The sequence below is a fragment of the Mirounga leonina genome, unplaced genomic scaffold (assembly GCF_011800145.1).
Source record: "Mirounga leonina isolate KUSES-001 unplaced genomic scaffold, KU_Mleo_1.0 Mir_174, whole genome shotgun sequence".
Classification (NCBI taxonomy): Eukaryota; Metazoa; Chordata; class Mammalia; order Carnivora; family Phocidae; genus Mirounga; species Mirounga leonina.
The window spans coordinates 77,402,925-77,423,979 of record NW_023270451.1 but is presented as its reverse complement, the minus strand read 5'-3'; the positions used below and the strand labels follow the sequence as shown (position 1 = coordinate 77,423,979).

At 38.0% G+C, this 21,055-nt stretch overlaps 1 protein-coding gene across 4 annotated transcripts in view; it reads left to right on the top strand.

The window, feature by feature from the left end:
* Nucleotides 1–21,055, top strand: part of BRAF (B-Raf proto-oncogene, serine/threonine kinase) — a 179,315-nt gene that overhangs the window by 72,117 nt on the left and 86,143 nt on the right. For all 4 annotated transcript variants that reach the window (XM_035021238.1, XM_035021239.1, XM_035021237.1 and 1 more), the window contains exon 2: nucleotides 17,520–17,621. In XM_035021238.1, coding sequence (XP_034877129.1) covers nucleotides 17,520–17,621 — 102 coding nt within the window. The remainder of the gene's footprint in view (nucleotides 1–17,519; nucleotides 17,622–21,055) is intronic.

Here is a 21,055-nt window from a genome sequence, read left to right as displayed (position 1 = left end):
AAGGTCTACCTGCTATTAATTAGCCAGAAAAAAAAACAAAAAAACAATCTTTCTCCCTTTATTCCATTTTGGATAATTTTAGATTAATTTCCAAGTTTAACTGAAAAGTCATGATATTTTCTGCTTATTGATTTCATGAATACTACTTCCCTCTTTGTATTTCTCACTCTCTACATGCCCAAAGTTATTGTGGAACTATGATCAATAAACTCTTAAATCCTCAACCTCTTTTTTATTTTTATTTTTTAAAGATTCTATTTATTTATTTGAGAGATAGCAAGAGAGAGCATGAGCAGGGAGGAGAGGGCTCTAGCCCAGGACCCTCAGATCGTGACTTGAGCCACCCAGGCACCCCTCCACCTCTTTTTTAATCTTAAGAAGATTCCAGACAGCTGTCTGGCCCCTGACTCTAGCACTTCTTCAGCCTTCTTAAGTGAAACTGTCTTTTCACAACCCACCAACTTTAAGACCAGGGAATGACTATAACAATTACAAATATCCTTGACTCTCTCGCCTTTCATTTTACGGGCCTAACAAAATACCAACTGTGTACTGTCTCCCTGCCTACACTCAGGCAGTTGAATGTACCACTTTAAATTTATGCCACAAACCTCAGTAGGCCTTTACCTGTCTGCTGCTGGTAGTGCTGCTGCTGCTGCTTCACTTTCCCTGTTAAGACTTCACTTCCACTCATTGCAAACTTGTCAACTCCCACTCTCGTCTGCGGACTTCACCGCGAACTTTATTGAGAGGTTAGATGCAGCTCTCATCTCAGCACCAGATCTGCAGACCTCTCTGCTTTGGGCTGGGTGTTCTCTGTCTTCCTTTCACTTGTTATCAGAGACCTTCCCTGCCAGTCTAATTCCTCTTCTTGTGACTCAGGTTCCATCTCTTCTTACTGTCTCTGGGGCTTCTTTCCTGCAGTTAGCATCTCTCTTCCACATCATCAGTTTCTCCCTCTGTTGGATTTTCCTTTTAGCCCACAAACATGCTGTGTTATTTCCCAGCGCTGTTCTTTCTGCAAATGTGTGTAAATGTGATGACCAGATATATAAAATTCCATCCTTCTTAGTGTCTTCTATTATTCTTGTTCCAGTTTTTATCCAATAAATCTTCTCTGAATAGTTTTTCTCCTACCTCAGTGTCCATTTCTTCTCAACCATTTTTGTGGTGTCTATTTTTTTTTTTTTACTAGTCCTCTAAATATTGATGGGCCTTGTGGTTGAGTCTTTGCCTATAACTCCCTTGGAAATCTGCTTATTAGTGTGCTGTGACACCTAAATGTATCTCCTGCTTCATCTCTCCTCTGGCCCCTGTTTATAGCATGGCCAGCTTGCCTCCTTGATAATTTCATTGACCTCTCCTGTTGGTGACATAATGCTTGCTAACTCTTCTCTTGATTTCCCCACTTCAGTAAATGGCATCATTGTCCATCCTGTTGCTTATATCAGAATTTTGGCTCTTGACTCTTATTTTTCTCTCCCACCCCTTCCCCATGTCTAATCTATTAGTAAGTCTTATTTTCTCTACTTCTAAAATATATCCCAAATTCACCAGTTTTTCTCCATCTCCACTGCTTCCACCTTAGTCCAAGCAATCATCTCTTGCTTAGCCTACAACCATAGTCTCAACTGGAATTCTTTGCATCCACTCTTGCCTCCCTATAATCCATTCTTCACTGGAGTGATATTCAGAGGCATTATAATATTTACTGCTCTGGATTTACATTATCTAGAATTAAATCCTGACTGTTGTTCACTAGCAAAATACTTAATACCTCTGTGCCACAATATTCTCATCTAGAAAACGGGATGATAATTGTCAGTAATAATAAGATAGCAGTCAGATTATGTCACACACACACACACACACACCTGGTTTTGAGAGTTTGGGTTCTCAATGCACTTAGAGTAAAATCCAAACTACTTACCGTGGATTTCAGGACTTCTTCATAATCTGGCTTCTTGCTTAATTTTTCTGACCTCTTTCTTGTTTTCATGTGCCTCTTGCTTACCGTACTTACTGTACTAAAACCACACTTGCTGTCTTTGAACCCTTTACTCTGAAACATGACTTTTGATGGGGTGTTTTCCTTTCTTTTTTTTTTTTTTATTAGACCAGTTTATTCCCGTTCTTGTTTTGTGTGTTTTGTTTTATGTAAAGATAGTGCCATTTTCAAAAATTAGTTGATGTTTTTTCATGTGGTGACTTACCTTTTTAAAGGCTAGAACCAGGGACCTACTATGTTTTTCCAGTTTTGTGTGAGATTTGTAAAATTCCTGGAGGTGGACTTGCTAAGTCAAATGATAGGAATGTTTTCAGACCCATGATTCCTATTGAAGTAAGTTTTTGAGATTTTACATGTCCAGAAAGATTTTCATTTACCCTTATACTTGATTGGTAGTTTGCCTGTATGTAAAATTCCAGAGTCAGAATCATTTACTTTTTATTTTTAAAATTTTTTATTGACATATAGTTGACACACAATGTTACGTTAGTTTCAGGTGTACAACATAGTGATTCAACAACTCTGTGTTACATTTGCTCACCACAGGTATAGCTACCATCTGTCAACATACAGTGCTGTTCCAGTACCATTGACTGTATGCCCTATGCTGTACCTTTTATCCCCGTGACTTATTCCATAACTGGAAGCCCATACCTCCTACTCCTCTTTACCAATTTTGCCCACCACCCACCCCCACCCCTCTGACAACCGTCAGTTCTCTGTATTTATGGGTCTGTTTCTGCTTTTTCCTTTGTTCATTTGTTTAGTTTTTAGATTCTACATATAAGTGAAATCATGGTATTTGTCTTTCTCTGACTTATTTCACTTAGCGTAACACCCTCTAGGTATTTAGAACTCATGTTAAATGAATTTTGAACCTCCCAGATATGCTCTTAACATATCAACTTTTTACTTGTATTATCCATCTCTGTTTTTTGTTTTGTTTTGCTCTATTTCTCTGGAATTTTCTTTACCTTTATTTTTTCTTTATATTACAGATTGCTGCCATGGTCTTTACCAATGCTCATTCTGTTATTTACACTTTCTAAAATGTTAACAATATTTCCACTTTCTCCTTGCCTAGTCATTCTGTTTGTTCATTGTGATCTTTCTCTTTCCTTCTGTTGGATTTTCCTGGTCTTGTGATTCTTTTCTTTTCTCTCTCTCTCTCTTTTTTTTAAAGACAGAGATTGACTTAATTAATTAATTGATTGATTGATTGATTTAAAGTAGGCTTCATGCCCAACATGGGGCTTGAACTCAGGACCCTGAGATCAAGAGTCACATGCTCTGCTGACTGAGCCAGCCAGGTGCCCTTCTTTTTTTTATTGAGATGTAATGGACATATTATATCGGTTTTAGGTATACAATATGATTTGCTATTTGTATATATTGAGAAATCATCACCACAGTAAATCTAGTTAATGTCTGTCACCATACATGGTCACAGTTTTTTTTCTTGTGATGAGAACTCTTAAGATTTAATCTCTTAGCGATTTTCAAATATGTAATACAATATTAACTGTAGTCAACATGCTGTTCATATCTGGTGATTCTTGACCGTCTATTCATATTCATGAATAAAGGACTAAGCTGATTAGAGAGTTTTGCAGTTATATAGGTCTAGACTTTTCTAAATGGGAAGTCTGACTGTGAGTTCTCTTTAAGTTTTGTGTATTCATTGGTTGTTTTTTTTTCTAGAGCACAGGGATTGGAGTTGGCAGGTTTAGGGCTACCCCCTAATTATAAATATAAGGACAGCTTTTAGTATGGAAGGAGCTAACCAACTCACCACCTCAATTTCCTTCTTCATTCTCTCCTTCCTTCCTTTTTCAAGCATATAAGAAGTGTATAGAGTATAATAATATTGATTATCCATGTACCTGTAACCCAATTTTGTTGAATTAAGTCTTTTATCATATTTACTTCAGATTTTCTAAACAAAAATTACAGACACAGATAAAGCACCTTATAGACCATCAGAAGTAATCAGAGCTTATCCTTTGATCCTATTCCCTGCCCTCTTCATCTTCAGAGGTACCCATTATCCTGAATTTAGTGTTTATCATACCCGTGCATGCTTCTAAATTTTAAATTCAGTTTAGTTAAGGGGCACCTGGGTGGTTCAGTTGGTTGAGCATCCGACTTTTGATTTCAGCTCGGGTCATGATCTTGGGATTGTGGGATCAGGCCCCACATCTGGCTCTGTGCTCAGCACGGTATCTGTTTGTGCCTCTCCCTGCTCCACCTCCCCACCCCACCCCACCCCTGCTCACGCTCTCTCTCTCTCGAATAAATAAATAAAACCTGTAAGTAAATAAATAAATTCATTCAATTTAGTTAACGTATAGTGTTTTATTAGTTTCGGGGTAGAATTTAATGATTCATCAGTTGCGTATAATAGCCAGTGCTCATCACATCAAGCACCTTCCTTAATGCCCATCACCCAATTACCCCATTTCCCACCCACCTCCCCTGACTTGTAAATTTTTGCCATGGGTGTATATCCATAAACAATATTAACTGCATATTTTAAAGCTGTATGTATCTTGGAACTTGATTTTTTTCATTCAGTGTTGTGTTTTTGAGATGTATCCATGTTGATATATTTAGCTCTAGTTCCTCATTTTGATTTATATATAGTATTCCATTTTACATTTTTTCTTTTGCTCATTTTTCTCTTAGGGAGTATTTTCTAGTATTTTGCTGTTATAAACGTTACTGCAATGAATACTTCTTGTACATATGTTAATATTATAATAGATGATAGCATAATGCCTATCTTCAGCTTAATGGGATATTTCCAGTTTACTCTCATGCATTTATATTATATCCACATGTAGAATAGAGAAGCACCTATTGCTGTATATGGTTAGACCTAAATTTTTTGCCAGTCTCATGGGTGTGAAATGATTTCTTTCTTTCTTTTTTTTTTTTTTTAAAGATTTTATTTATTTATTTGAGAGAGAGAGAATGAGAGACAGAGAGCATGAGAGGGAGGAGGGTCAGAGGGAGAAGCAGACTCCCTGCCGAGCAGGGAGCCCAATGCGGGACTCGATCCCGGGACTCCAGGATCATGACCTGAGCTGAAGGCAGTCGCTTAACCAACTGAGCCACCCAGGCGCCCTGATTTCTTATTTTAATTTGCGTTTCTTTGATTACTAATAAGGTCATTTTTTTTTTAATTTATTTGAGAGAGAGAGCATGAGCAGGAGGAGGAGCAGAGGGAGAGGGAGAAGCAGACTCCCCACTGAGCAGGGAGCCTGACATGGGGCAGTCGCTTAACTGACTGAGCCATCCAGGGGCCCCAGTGAGGTCATTCATTTTATCATGTGTCTGTTGGATAGTCTGAATTCTCTTTAGTTCAACTACCTATTCATAAATCCTTTGCCCATTTTTCTTTTGGATTATTTGACATTTTCCATAAGGATAGCCAGTTACCCCAGCATTATTTATTATATGGTCCATGATACATGGATAGTCTTACTGTATATATGGTACAGTGTTACTCTCATTATTTAAAATAGTTAAAAGGCTATCATTTTACAGTGCTTTCATAAGAATTTTAGAATCAGTTTCCCAAATTCCAAGAGGGAAAAAAAAATCTCAGTATTTTGTTTATTGTCTTGCACTGAATTAATTTGGGGAAAATTGAGATTATTATGATATTGAGTCTTCACACTAAAAAGCATTTATGTTAGTCTTTGTCATATGAAGGTTTGGGGCATGTACATACACACATGCATCACATGGCATAAATGTGAAGTAAGATTTAGTGGGAAACAGTAAGTGCCAGAGCACACACACTCCCCTGAGCTCTATTATCTTCACATAGATGTGTACTTAGAGTAGACATAACTAGAATATGCCAGGGAAAGGGCTCCTCAGTAATTGGAACTTTGAGGTTGATGAAATGGCCTTATTAGAAAGGGGAGCTCTTTGTCTCTTTCATCAGTCTTTTCTTACACTGAGTAAACTCATACCTGCTGAGTCAGCTTGTTGATAGGCTACTGAGAGGAAGCAATTAACCTGCGGAGTCCTCTGAGTTTCTCTTCTCAATCTTCTTTTACACATTTGCATATTATTTTCCTGTTCCCTCCACAAAGGTCTTGCAAATCTTTTATTACATTTATTCCTAGGGGCTCCAGGCTGGCTCAGTTGGTGGAGCATGTGACTCTTGATCTTGGGGTTGTGAGTTTGAGCCCCACATTGGGTGTAGAGATTACTTAAAAATAATCTTTTTTAAAAAAAGGATTTGGGGCGCCTGGGTGGCTCAGTTGGTTACGTGTCTGCCTTCAGCTCAGGTCATGATCCCGGAGTCCTGTGATCGAGTCCCGCATCGGGCTCCTTGCTCAGCAGGGAGCCTGCTTCTCCCCTGCCTGCTATTCCCCCTGCTTGTGCTTGCTCTCTGTCTCTCTCTCTCACTTTCTCTGTGTCAAATAAATAAAATCTTAAAGGATTTATCCCTAGATTCTTTATGGTTTTTGTTGTTATTGTGAAGGGCATGTTTTTATTTGCTTGTTTGTTTAGATAAATAATTTATTTAAATTTATAAGTAAATAAATATTTATTTAAAAGAAGAAGGTGGGGAAAGGGAGAGGAAGAATGAGACTCTTAAGCAGGCTCCACGCTTAGTGCAGAGCCCAACGCAGGGCTAGATCTCACAACCCTGAGATCATGACCTGGGCCGAAATCAAGAGTCAGACACCTAACCAGCTCAGCCACTCAGGCACCCCGAAGGGCATCCTTTTTTATTTGGGTCTGGCTGATGCACTGGAATACTGTATAACGTTTGTATCCTTGATCTTATATCCAGCCACCTTGCTAAACTAACTCTTACATTAGTCTTTATAGATACTAGTTATTAGCCCTAATGGTTTCTAGGTTCTCTTTAGTTTTTCTATGGATAGCATGTTTCCTACAAATAAATTTTTATCTCTACTCTTGCAATTTTTATGTCCCTTTTCATATCTTCTTTCCACACTATTAACTATAACTTCCTCTATATAATACAGTGATAACAGGTACCTTTGTCTTACGCCTGATCTTTCACTGTGATATTTTGCTGCAGGTTTCTTCCTTTTTTTTTTTTTTTTTTTTTTTTACATATAACATTTGTTTCAGGGGTACAGGTCTGTGATTCATCAGTCTTACACAGTTCACAGTGCTCACCATAGTACTTACCCTCCCCGATGTCCATCACTCAGCCACCCCATCCCTCCCACCCCCTCCACTCCAGCAACCCTCAGTTTGTTTCCTGAGATTAAGAGTCTCTTATGGTTTGTCTCCCTCTCTGGTTTCATCTTGTTTCATTTTTTCCTCCCTTCCCCTAAGATCCTCTGTCTTGTTTCTCAAATTCCTCATATCAGTGAGATCATATGATACTTGTCTTTCTCTGATTGACTTATTTCGCTTAGCATAATACCCTCTAGTTCCATCCACGTTGTTGCGAATGGCAAGGTTTCATTTTTTTTTTTAAGATTTATTTATTTATTTATTAGAGAGAGAGCATGAGAGGGGGGGAGGGTCAGAGGGAGAAGCAGACTCCCCGTCGAGCAGGGAGCCCGATGCGGGACTCAATCCCGGGACTCCAGGATCATGACCTGAGCCGAAGGCAGTCACTTAACCAACTGAGCCACCCAAGCACCCAAGGTTTCACTTTTTTGATGGCTGCATAATATTCCATTGTATATATATATACCACATCTTCTTTATCCATTCGTCTGTTGATGGACATCTAGGCTCTTTCCAGAATTTGGCTATTGTGGACATTGCTCCTATAAACATTGGTGTGCATGTGCCCCTTCAGATCACCAAATTTGTATCTTTGGGGTAAATACCCAGTAGTGCAATTGCTGGGTCATAGGGTTTGCTGCAGGTTTCTTATAGATACACTGTATTAAGTTAAAAGATCCCTATTTCTAATATTTCAAGATTTTTAAAATAAGTGAATATTGAACTTTTCAAAATATATTCAAATTTTGTTACTGATGCCTAAATTAATTGCATCATGATAAAGGAATATGGTTTGTCTAATAATACTTTTCTGTAGTTATGAAACATGTTTTGTGGCCTGGAATGTAGCCGGTATATAGAGGTAAAAAGGAAGAATAACAAAACTTGATCAGTTCCATAGAAGTCAGAAAATCAAGAAAAAGCAGTGTAAGTGAAAAACACACAATAAAATGGTAGAAATAAATCAGTTTTAAGAAATAAATCAAATTTACGAAAATGTAAGTGAACCAAATTGTCTAATTAAAACACCAATAAATATGTTTAAAACAAAACAAGCTAGCAAAAAGAACTGTGCATAATTCATTTACAGTAGACACACAGTGGTTGAAAGTAAAAAGATGAAGGGCGCTTAGGTGGCTCATTTGGTTAAGTGTCTCACTCTTGATCTCGGCTCAGGTCTTGATCTCAGTGTTGTGAGTTCAAGCCCCATGTTGGGCTTCATGCTACGCATGGAGCCTACGTAATTAAAAAAATAATAATAATAAGGTAAAAAGATGAGAAAGGATATATCAGGCAAGTAGTGGTAGAATGCTAGTGTAGGTAGGTTTGTATCATAAAACAGACTTTAAGAGAAAAAGCATTGTTGGGAAGAATTAAAGGAAAAAGAAAAAGTTTGGAGAAAAACTCAAACCTACAGAAAAGTGGAAATAACAGTACAATGAACACTTACATAGATATTACCTATACTACCTAGCTTCAACAGTTATTAATATTTTGCTAGATTTATAGGTCCTGGAAAATTATTTTACCTGTCTAAAATACATTTAGAGAGATTAACAATTCCATAATTGCATGAAGTCCATGTTTAAATTTACATAGTTATCCTAAGAATGTCTTTTATGACTATCCTCCATCGCTGAACTAAGATCTCCTTTTTGTGCATGCATTGAATTAGTTGTTGTCTTTTAGTAGTTGTTATCTTAGAGTCTTCAACTGGCCACCCGCCATTTTGTTTCCCATGACATGATTTGTTATACTTGTCCTGCAGTGTCCCACATTTTGGATTTCTCTGGTTGTCATGGCTTTGACTTTCAAAGAGAAAGGTAAATGTCTTAATGAATGTCCCATATTTTCTCTTTTCCGGATTATTTCATTGTGGTGTCTTTAGCATATTTTTTTATCCTGGATATTTCTTCTAAATTAGAAGTTAAGTATAAAAGTTTGATTTGATTCTATATAAATGTTTTGCAGGTATACTTCATGGGTGATAGATAATGTGTCATTTATGTTGCATCACATTAAGAGGCACTTGTCGGATTGTCCCTCTATTAATGATTCAAAGCCACATCTCCTTGTAAAGGTGTGTGTTTCCCTTTGTCTTTAATCTGCAGAAATGCTTTGACACTATATGAGTATTCCTGTTCTTTATTAGCTTTTCATCTAATGGCTTTAGCCTCCCATGATCCTTTCCTGAATCAGTGATTTTATATTAGCTGGCATTTTTTTTTTTTTTATAAAGAGAGCTTCCCACATCAAATGGGAATAGTAGAATTTTTCCCCCAAAAAGGCAAGATAAATACATAATTCTTTTCCAGTAATGTTTAGTTTTCTAAAGATATAATAGTCACCTACAGTGGTGGCAAACATCGCCCAAAACACACTTCTTACTTTTATGGACTAGTGAGTTTTTATTTTATGTATGCAATCTGTTGTAGTTATAGTTTTTACTCTTTTTGCTGATAATCTTCCAAATTTGGCCAGTAGGAGTTCCTTTAAGCTGACTCCTGTGTTGTTTTGACATCTGTCTGGCACATGAAGATGTTCCAGGATCCCTCTTCTTGAATAATAGGTGGGTCTTAGAATGCTTTAGTGCTGGCCGTTTTCCCCTAATAGTTGTTATCATTGTTTTTGTTGTTTTATATAGCTTATGCTTATTTAGATTTACTCTTGTGTTTATTAAGGTTCCCCATTTATATTAGTTTCCTGTGGTTGCTGTATCAAATGACCACAAACCTGGTATTTTATAATACCACAGCTGTATTCTCTTAATAATTCTGAAGGTCTGAGGTCCAAAGTGGGTTTCACTGGGCCAAAATCAAGGTGTCAGAAGACTGTTCTCCCTCCGGAGCACATATCCCTGCCTTTTCCAGCTTCTAGAACTGCATTCCTTGGATTCCTTGATTCATGGTCCCTTCTTTCAACTTCAGGGCCAGCAGTGTAGCATCTTCAGATCTCTCTGGTTTATCTTCATGTTACCTTATCCTCTGTAACAAAATCTCCCTCCAATTCCATTTTATAAGGATGCTTGTAGTAACATTTATGGCCCATCCAAGATAATCTACCCTAACTCAAGATACTTAATTGCAAAAAAAAAGAAGAAAGAAAGAAACTTAATTACATCTGCAAAATTCTTTTTGTCATATATAAGGTAACATAGGTTCTGGGGTTTAGAATGTAGATATTTTGGGGGCTGTTGATCAGTCTAACATGCCCATACCATTCTTCTACATTATTCTGGGTTCAGTTTCCCTTTTCTAGATTGTCAGCTGTTTTCATTTGTATCTTGAAGTCATTTCACTATCCTCTGGCTTCTTTTACTATTAAGAAATACGCCTCGGTGGCTCAGTTGTTAAGCGTCTGCCTTCGGTTCAGGTCATGATCCTAGGGTCCTGGGATCGAGCCCCATATTGGGCTCTCAGCGGGAAGCCTGCTTCTCCCTCTCCCACTCCCCCTGCTTGTGTTCTCTCTCTCACTGTGTCTCTCTCTGTCAAATAAATAAAACAAATAATCAAGTCAAAAAATGGGCAGAAGACATGAACAGACACTTCTCCAAAGAAGACATACAAATGGCTAACAGACACATGAAAAAATGTTCATCATCATTAGCCATCAAGGAAATTCAAATCAAAACCACATTGAGATACCACCTTACACCAGTTAGAATGGAAAAATTGACAAGGCAAGAAACAACAAATGTTGGAGAGGTTGTGGAGAAAGGGGAACCCTCTTACACTGTTGGTGGGAATGCAAGTTGGTACAGCCACTTTGGAAAACAGTAGGGAGCTGCCTCAAAAAATTAAAAAAATAGAGGCTACCCTATGACCCAGTGGTTGCACTCCTGGGTATTTACCCCAAAGACACAGATGTAGTGAAAAGAAGGGCCATATGCACCCCAATGTTCATAGCAGCAATGTCTGCAGTAGCCAAACTGTGGAAAGAGCTGAGATGCCCTTCAGCAAATGAATGGATAAAGAAGATGTGGTCCATATATACAATGGAGTATTACTCAACCATCAGACAGGATGAATACCCAACTTTTACATCAACATGGATGGGACGGGAGGAGATTATGCTAAGTGAAATAAGTCAAGCAGAGAAAGTCAATTATCATATGGTTTCACTTATTTGTGAAACATAAGGAATAGCATGGAGGACATTAGGAGAAGGAAGGGAAAAATGAAGGGGGGGAAATCGGAGGGGGAGACGAACCATGAGAGACTATGGACTCTGAGAAACAAACGAGGGTTTTAGAGGGGAGGGAGGGGTAAGGGGATGGGTTAGCCTGGTGATAGGTATTAAGGAGGGCACGTCCTGCATGGAGCACTGGGTGTTATATGAAAACAATGAATCGTGGATCTCTACATCAAAAACTAATGATGTACTGGGGCGCCTGGGTGGCTCAGATGGTTAAGCGTCTGCCTTCGGCTCAGGTCATGATCCCAGGGTCCTGGGATCGAGTCCCGCATCAGGTTCCCTGCTCAGCGGGGAGCCTGCTTCTCCCTCTGCCTCTGCCTCTCTCTCTCTCTCTCTCTCTCTGACTCTCATGAATAAATAAATAAAACCTTTAAAAAAAAAAAACTAATGATGTACTGTATGGTGACTAACATAACATAATAAAATTTTTAAAAAAAGAAATATGCTATCTAATTTATTTTTCTTTTCTCTCTGGTTGACTTTTTTTTTTTTTTTAAGATTTTATTTATCCATTTCACAGAGAGAGACACAGAGAGAGAGGGAACACAAGCAGGGGGAGTGGGAGAAGGAGAAGCAGGCTTCCTGCTGAGCAAGGAGCCCAATGCGGGGCTCGATCCCAAGACCCTGGGACCATGACCTGAGCTGAAGGCAGATGTCTAACGACTGAGCCACCCAGGTGCCCCTCTCTCTGGTTGACTTTAAGAACTTTTATGCACTTTGACTTCAACCTGTATGGTTGTGGATTTAGTTTTATCTGCCATGGCCAGGACACAGGGCTCATTGTGCTACTCTTGAGTAATTTTATTTTCAATTGTTTTGGAAAATTACAGCCATCCTTTCTTCAAATATCTCTCCCATTGTCTGTTTAGCTTCTGGATTTACTAATTCCATTCTTTGTCTTTCCTATTTCCATTCATTTTTCTCTGCCTTTTGGCTAATTTTCTCTGAATCCTCTTCTAGTTCTTTAATTCTTTCTTCAGCTCTAATCTTTTTACTTCAGCTGAAATTTTATTTTAATAACTATATGATTAAAATTTCAGTCTTTATCATTTCCTCATGCTTTCTTTTTATATGTGCTGTCTTTAAGCTTGGAGATATTCTAGAATTATCTCAATAGAAACTCCCTTTTGTATTTTGGTCTGTGATTTATTAGTTTTGATTTCTTTCCCAAGCTGCTGGTGTATTTGTTTTTTTTTATTTTAGAGGAATTATTTAGAATCTTTTTCACTGAGTGATGGTCTAGGCTTCTTGCTTACAGTACCATAATTCTTGTAGCAGTTCTTCTGAAACTTTAGGACCATGTCTCTCTTTTTGAATTATTTATTTAAAATTTTTTATCTTTGGTAATAGTCATTTTTTTTTGGCATCTATAATCTGTAATTTTCTCCTTCGACCTGTTAAGGTATGACTTTACTGGATTCCTGATGAATGACTAGCATTAATTTGAAAGAAAGAGCAAGAGGGAGAGTTGGGGGAAGGGAGAGGGAGAGGGAAAACAGTTTTTCTATACAGAGTGCCTGGGTGGCTCAGTCGGTTACGGTCTGACTCTTTTTTTTTTTTTTTAATTTTTTAAATTTTATTATGTTATGTTAGTCACCATATAATACATCATTAGTTTTTGATGTGGTGAAATGTCCGACTCTTGATTTCAGCTCAGGTCATGATCTCAGGGTTGTGAGATCGAGCCCCACCGTCAGGCTCCATGCTGAGTGTGGAGCCTGCTTAAGATTCTCTCTCCTCCTCTCCCTCTGCCCCAGCCTCCCTCTGCCCCTCTCTCTCCCTCTGCCTCTCCCTCACTCTCTCCCTCTCTTTAAAAAAAAAAATTTTTTTTCTATCCTCACAGGTTGGATTATTGTGGTTTTCTTTTTCTTTTTGTATTATCTATGTCAAGTTTGGACATCTAGATTTTGCTAGTTTCATAAAATGAATTTGGAAGATTTTTCTTTTTTATATGCTGTCATCTAATAATTGTTATTATATTTTCTTTAAAGGTTTGATTGAAACCAATCATATAATAATCTGGACTTGATGCCTTTTTATTGGGAGGAAGGAAGCCGGTAGCTGTAGTTTTTTGTACCATTGTTTCCCGTAGTTCCTTCCCTAGTAGTTTGTCTGAATTTATATTTTAACATAGGCATCTTCTGAGGTAGGCTCTTAAAAAAATATTTTTAGGGGGAGAGAACTTTGCCATTTGTAAAGTCACTAGAAATGATCACTTGTTTACTAAAATTACCTGGTTTTAATTGCTTTGGTCCACTGAAGAGATCGAAACAGGACAGGAAATCTAGTACCCTTCTTGAATTTTTTTGCTTTTGTTTTTAATTCTTTCATTTCCCTTTTAGGATTGTTGAAAAAGATTTTCTTCATCTTTTCTAAGAAGACATGTTAAGGCCAAAACTATCTCCTTTTAGTTTTACAATATCCTATTCTACTTTTAAAAAAAGCAACAAAACTATTTTTGGAGACAGCACATGGGCGCTCACACGCATGCACAGCAAGGGGTCGGGGGCAGAGGGAGAAAAAGAATCCCAAGTAGGACCCGCCCACCCCACCCCCCTGCCACACTGAGCACAGAGCCGGTTGTACGGCTCTATCTCAGGACCCTGAGATCATGACTTGAGCCAAAATCAAGAGTCAGATGCTTAACCGACTGAGCCACCTAGGCGCCCCTTTATCCTGTTTTTTTTTTTTTTTTAAGATTTTATTTATTTATATGAGAGAGAGAGAATGAGATAGAGAGAGCATGAGAGGGAGGAGGGTCAGAGGGAGAAGCAGACTCCCTGCTGAGCAGGGAGCCCGATGCGGGACTCGATCCCAGGACTCCAGGATCATGACCTGAGCCAAAGGCAGTCGCTCAACCAACTGAGCCACCCAGGCGCCCCCTTTATCCTGTTTTTTAATATATTTCTATTTTATAAGTATCATCAAAGTTCTTTCTCTTACTCTTCTGGGGAAATCTGAAAGAATTTTTTGCCCCAGACTCATCTTTAATTTCAAAGAGGGCTTGTGGTGATTTTTCTTCATTTTTTGGGTATAAAATTACTTTTGTTTGGGGAGATAAGAAATCTTATTTCTGGACATTCGTGGTCTGGCCCTGCCCTACATTACCAAACCAATCATTTTCTACTGCCCAGCAAAAAATTTTTAATCAGTTTTAATCAGCTCCATTCCCTCATTTTCCTCATACTCATTTTCCTTTGCTAATCCAATTTTTTTTTCCTTTCTCTCTCCCATCCCTTGGGGGAGTGGTTCTTTACCCTTACTGCACATGATTTTACTATGGAGCTTTAAAAAAGGGGGAGTTGCTGTGGGTTATAAAGTCTTCAATTTGCTGGACTGGAAAGAATCACTGAACTAGGATCAGTTTTTTTCTCTCTTACCCTATTCTAAAGACAGCTTGAATCTTAACTTCAGCACTGATTGAATACCTGTTTATGACTACGACTCAAGATTTAAGTGATGAAGAGACAAAAGAAGAATAGAACATCTTTCTGATCTCAAAGCAGCTAGTAGATATGAAAAACATAATCAATTTTAGGATATCAAAATTCTTATTATAAAGCTGTTCTGCCTGGGTGGTCAATGAACTCATCATAGAAGGAGGTTATCATTTTCTCTGGGACTGTGGGAAAAATAAATTTTGGGAGGGTTGTGGAGTAGATCATATGTTAGTCTTTGAACGAGATGTCTATTTGTTTTCTTAGTAGAGATGTTCAGTAGGCATTTGAACAAAAAGAGTCTGGAGTTGAGAGGACAGAGCTGGATTTAAAAATTTGGGCTTCATCAGTCCATATTTGGCATATAAAGCCATAAGTTTGGATAAGATCACCTGGGGAGTTAGTATAGCTAGAGAAAAGAAGACATCCAATGCTTTTGGAGGGTTATGAGAAATTATCCATGGAGTCATAAAGGAAAATGTTGCAATATCTGACCATAGAAAGAAAAGGAAACTTTTGTCATTGCTTCTCAAAGTTTAATATAAATCATTTTGTTAAAGCTCGGTAGGTCTGAGATGGGGCCTGAGATTCTGCTACTCTAACATCCTTCCAGGAGATTATGCTGTTGCTGGTCTATAGACCACACCTTGAGTAGCAAGACTTTGTATGACAAATGAGACATAAAATGAAAAACAAGAAAAGACTGCAACATTTGGAGGAGGATAAGGATTAGTATATAAAATATCTAGAACAAAGGGTATCTATACATCAACAAGAAAAAAATAGAATAAAAAATGTGGATAGGGAATTTTTCAAAAAAATGTAAATGTCCAATGAACATGAAAAATGTTCCGTTTTCTGGGAAATAGAAATTGAAACAACAAAAGATCACCTTTTCCCCTTCAAATTGGCAAAAGTTTCAAAGTTTGATAATACCCAGTGTTGATGGGATACCCTCTTAATGGGAGTATGACTTAGTACTTTTTCCTTTTGGAAGGCCATTTGACACATTTATTAAATTTTTTAATGCACATAATTTTCAATTCAGGAATCCTGTGCCTTGATATCTAAAAGGGAAACTTGTACCTTTGCCCAGAAAGGCAGCTCAGAACTATTCATTGAAGCATTGTTTGAAGTTGAGAAAAATGGAATAATCTACATGCCCTCTAATAAGGGAATTTATTAAGTGAACTGATGGTCCTGAAACCCCCTTGTTCATCTATCTATTCCCTCTTGTACATTTTTTAATTATCTCACATTTTTAAATTACAGCAGTAGTTTAAAAGGCCATAATTTCTAGTGTGTATTGTATTTATGCTGTTCATCTTTGGTTTAGATCATGCAACTCATAGAGTATCTAGCATATAGTGTAATTTGCAAAGCACGTTCTCTAACCAGATAAATTGGACTCGGTCTTAATCAGGGGGAAAAAACTGACTTACGTATCTTAAACATGTAATATGTGCCTGTACTATAGACCACTTGACTTCTAATTCTAGGCTGGCTGGATGGCTAAATGGATGAGGCTTAGAACCCTGCCAAGAATTTGTTTCTTTGATAAAGGCCTGATTTTAATTGCTTTCCGCTTCCCCCCCCCAACACACACACCTTGCTTTCTCTCAAGGGATTTTTACCACTTCTTTGTTAGGTACTTTGGAGTTTGCACATCTCAGAATAGTGCACCTTAGTAGGGTCTGAGATGGATAAGAATTTTGCCTTTCTTGAAGAGAGTGGAGAATTACAATGTGGTGATTTTAAAGGGAGAGGAAAAAAGAACTAGTTCTCAAACCATTCAGTTAGAAAGAGTACATATAGACATCGAAGATCTGGAAATTGTTTCTCCTAAAATCATCCATGTCCACCCACTGTTAGGTTGCTGTTGAAGTTTGAAGACCATTAAGAGAAGCAGTGTCAAAATACTACGAAATGAATGTATCTGTACTTAACCATTTTAAAGAAGTAAAATATGTATATCTTGACATGGAAAGAATTTTGAGGCATGCTGTTCAGTGAATGACAAAGCAAGTGTTAAAAATATATTTTATATATAATACTTACATGTTTTTGTATATTTTGTATGTGTATGTATTATGATATTTACTTGAATTAAAAGGAGATGTGGAAGGATGCATAACAAACTGTAAATAACACTTAACATTTTTGGCAAGGGGTCCAGGAATGTGGGGAAGGTGAAAAAGAGATTTTCATTATTTATTCTGAATATTTATCTATTACTTGAGTCTTTTACAGTTGAGAGTTTATTGTATGACTAGTGTAGAAAAGAGTTTTAAGATGTTTAATAAATGGGGGCGCCTGGGTGGCTCAGTTGGTTAAGCTACTGCCTTCGGCTCAGGTCATGATCCTGGAGTCCCTGGATCGAGTCCCGCATCGGGCTCCCTGCTTGGCAGGGAGTCTGCTTCTCCCTCTCCCGCTCCCCCCTCTTGTGCTCTCTCTCTCTCTCACTCTCTCTCTCAAATAAATAAATTAAAAAAAAATCTTAAAAAAGATGTTTAATAAATGGGAAAAATTGCTATATTAAACAGGTCTCTAAGCCCTAAATTTCAAGGAATGCTGGCAGTTGCTGCAATATTTTAATAAAAATATTCTAATTCATTTTATTTATATTCTTTTAAAATATTTTTCAGGTGTGGAATATCAAACAAATGATTAAGTTGACACAGGAACATATAGAAGCCCTATTGGACAAATTTGGTGGGGAGCATAATCCACCATCAATATATCTGGAGGTAAGCTACTGAGTATCATATCTGTTGTAATTTTGAAAATAAAAGCATGAACTTATCACAAGCATTTGTACTGGTAATATTGTTTCTCTTAGGAGATGAGATGAGAAAGGGGAAGGTGAATTACCTTTGTCTTTCTTATACTTCTTAATCTTGTTTCACTTGTTACAGTAATATGCAGTATTTTGTAATTTGGAAAAATGTCAAAACTAAAGGAGAAGTCATGTATAAACTTAAAAATATACCTTGGTGGAAAACTTATTTAAAAGGGTGGGGGGGGGGGGCTGGGTGGCTCAGTCGTTAAGCGTCTGCCTTTGGCTCAGGTCATGATCCCAGCGTCCTGGGATCAAGCCCCTGCATCGGGCTCCCTGCTTGGTGGGAGGCCTGCTTCTCCCTCTTCCACCCCCTCTGCTTGTATTCCCTCTCTCACTGTGTCTCTCTCTGTCAATAAATAAATAAATCTTTTTAAAAAATAATAATAAAGGGCGCCTGGGTGGCTCAGTCGTTAAGCGTCTGCCTCCAGCTCAGGTCATGATCCCAGGGTCCTGGGATCGAGCCCCACATCAGGCTCCCTGCTCCGCGGGAAGCCTGTTTCTCCCTCTCCCACTCCCCCTGCTTGTGTTCCCTCTCTCGCTGTGTCTCTCTCTGTCAAATAAATAAAATCTTTAAAAATAATAATAATAATAATAAAAATAAAAAAATAGAGAAAGCATTCGGTTGTAGAGGTTGGGAAACTAGTTACCGTATTAGGAAATGGGGCGAATTTTATAAAATATCTTTTTTCCTGGTAAAATATCTTTTTTCCAGAACAAATCCCCCCAAATTGGTTTTTGCTTTCTTAATAGGTAAAATATATAATATTTAAATAGCTCAAAATTGCTTAGCTTTACTGTTTAATAGTGCCTTTAGGCTTTTGTATCAAGCTTTGAGCATCACTGTAAATTTATAGAGTAGTCATTGTTCTTAATCCTGTGAGGTAGTAGTTACTATTATAATCACAGATAAGCTTTCTTGGCATCAGTTTCCTTCTGTAAGTCACTTGGGTTCCATGACGGGCATGCTGTCAGGGAATCCAGGTAGTCGGGCTTCACAGCCCACACTGCTCACCACCACTCATACTGCCTGTCTCTGTAAAAGCTGGCTCCAGCTGTAATCACTAGTCATACAGGAATATAACCCTAAATTACAAATGATCAGGTTACCATTTGCCTTCAAATGCCAGAGATTTTTAGGCATGGATTGATAGACTCCTAAACTAAATTTCCAATTTAATAATCTAATTGCTTTTAAAGGGCACGTTAAATCTTACAAGTTAAGTTTGCATTTCTAAAATAAATTTGGAAGTTTGGAAAGAACCCTAATAAACTGTTGTCTTCTTCACATGGCTTACCCCAGAGCACACTGCCAGATATCAGTACTAGGACTAGAATTCATACCTCTGAAGACTGATTAGTGTACTTTCTAATATTCCATGCTGATTTACTTTTATGTCTGAGGAGGACAAGAACAGGAGTCATAAGGAGGCAGAGTTCTGGTGAAAATAGTAATTCTTGGGGTGCCTGGGTGGCTCAGTTGTTAAGTGTCTGCCTTCGGCTCAGGTCATGATCCCAGTGTCCTGGGATCAAGCCCTGCATCGGGTTCCCTGCTCAGCGGGAAGCCTGCTTCTCCCTTTCCCACTCCCCCTGCTTGTGTTCCCTCTCTCACTATGTCTCTCTCTATCAAATAAATAAATAAAACCTTAAAAAAAAAAAAAAGAGGGGCACCTGGGTGGCTCAGTCATTAGGCGTCTGCCTTCGGCTCAGGTCATGATCCCAAGGGTCCTGGGATAGAGCCCCGCATCGGGCTCCCTGCTCAGTGGGAAGCCTGTTTCTCCCTCTCCCACTCCCCCTGCTTGTGTTCCCTTGCTCGCTATGTCTCTTTCTGCCAAATAAATAAATAAAATCTTAAAAAAAAAGAGAGAGAGAAAAGAAAATAGTAATTCTTTGTTAATTAGAACTAGACAACTTAAGCAACAGTTTTTCTGCCAGCCACTTCTATGTCTTGGGAGACTTTCCCCCATGCTTAGTTGTAATACATTTACATCAATAACCGTGTTTGAGTATAGCAGGGATTTGCTGCCTCCTCCACACTCACACTCTTCAGGCTTTTTAATGTTCAAATTACATCTAACTAGGATAATATACAGGAGACCATACCTCATAGATTATATCTTTAGCATGTAGATCCACATTCTCAAGGACAAACACTACACAATTTCTCTGTAGAAAGCCCTGTAATATCGTGGTTAAGGTGAACCTTGGAGTCACACAGGCCCTGTGTTTGAATCTTAGCTGTGTCTTAGTTTCTGCAGATAGGTTACCTAACCTTCCTATTACCTCACCTCATTGGTAAAATGGGAGTACTATCACACATGAAGTAATTGAAGGTTTCATTAAGTTTATAATTATGAAATAGCATCATTCTTGACACATATTGAGTGCTCCATAAATTTTTGAATTAGAGACAATAAACATGGAACTTACACCACTTGATATACTATGAAGAGGAGCCTGCCTGGCAATGACAATATTTTTCCCTGGGGAAGGTTGGCGAGGCCCAGGGAAAAGACCTTTGGGTACTGATACGTGAAGGCCCTTCAATGAAAAATCTAGTCTCTTAGTTATCCACTGAGACCCACCATTCTGGTTTCTTTATGAACTTGACTACTCAAATAAATGGTACTATACAGTATTTGTCCTTTTGTGACTAGCGTATTTCATTTAGCATAATGTCTTCAAGGTCTATCTGTGTTGTAGCATGGGTTAAAGTTTCTTTGCTAATTAAGGCTAAATAATATTGTACATATTGTTTATCCGTTCATCTATCAATGGATACCATCAGTGATTGGTCGTTTTTACTTTTTTGTTATCATGAGTAATGCTGATTTTACTCCTTTTGACTATATACCCAGAAGTGGAATTACTGAATCATGTGGTAATTCTGTGTTTAATTTTTTAAAGAATTGCCGTACTGTTTTCCACAGCAGCTGCCTTTTTCATTCCTGTTAGCAATACACAGGAGCTCCCATTACTCCACATCCTTGCCAACACTTTCTCTTTCCGTCTGTGTGTGTGTGTGTGTGTAATGGCCATCCTAATGAGTGTGAAGTGGTATCTTGTGGTTTTGATTTGTATTTCCCTGATGACTAATGATGTTGAGCATCTTTTCATGTGCTTATTGGCCATTCGTGTTTCTTCTGTGGAGAAATGTCTATTTAAGTCTCACCCATTTTTTAATTGGGTCGTTTATTTTGTTGTTGAGTTGTAGGAGTTATTTATATATTCTGAGTATCAGTCCTAATTAGATACACGATTTGCAAATATTTTCTTCTAATCCACAGGTTCCCTTTTCACTCTGTTTATTATGTTTTGTGCAGAAGTCTTTTTTTTTATTTTGAT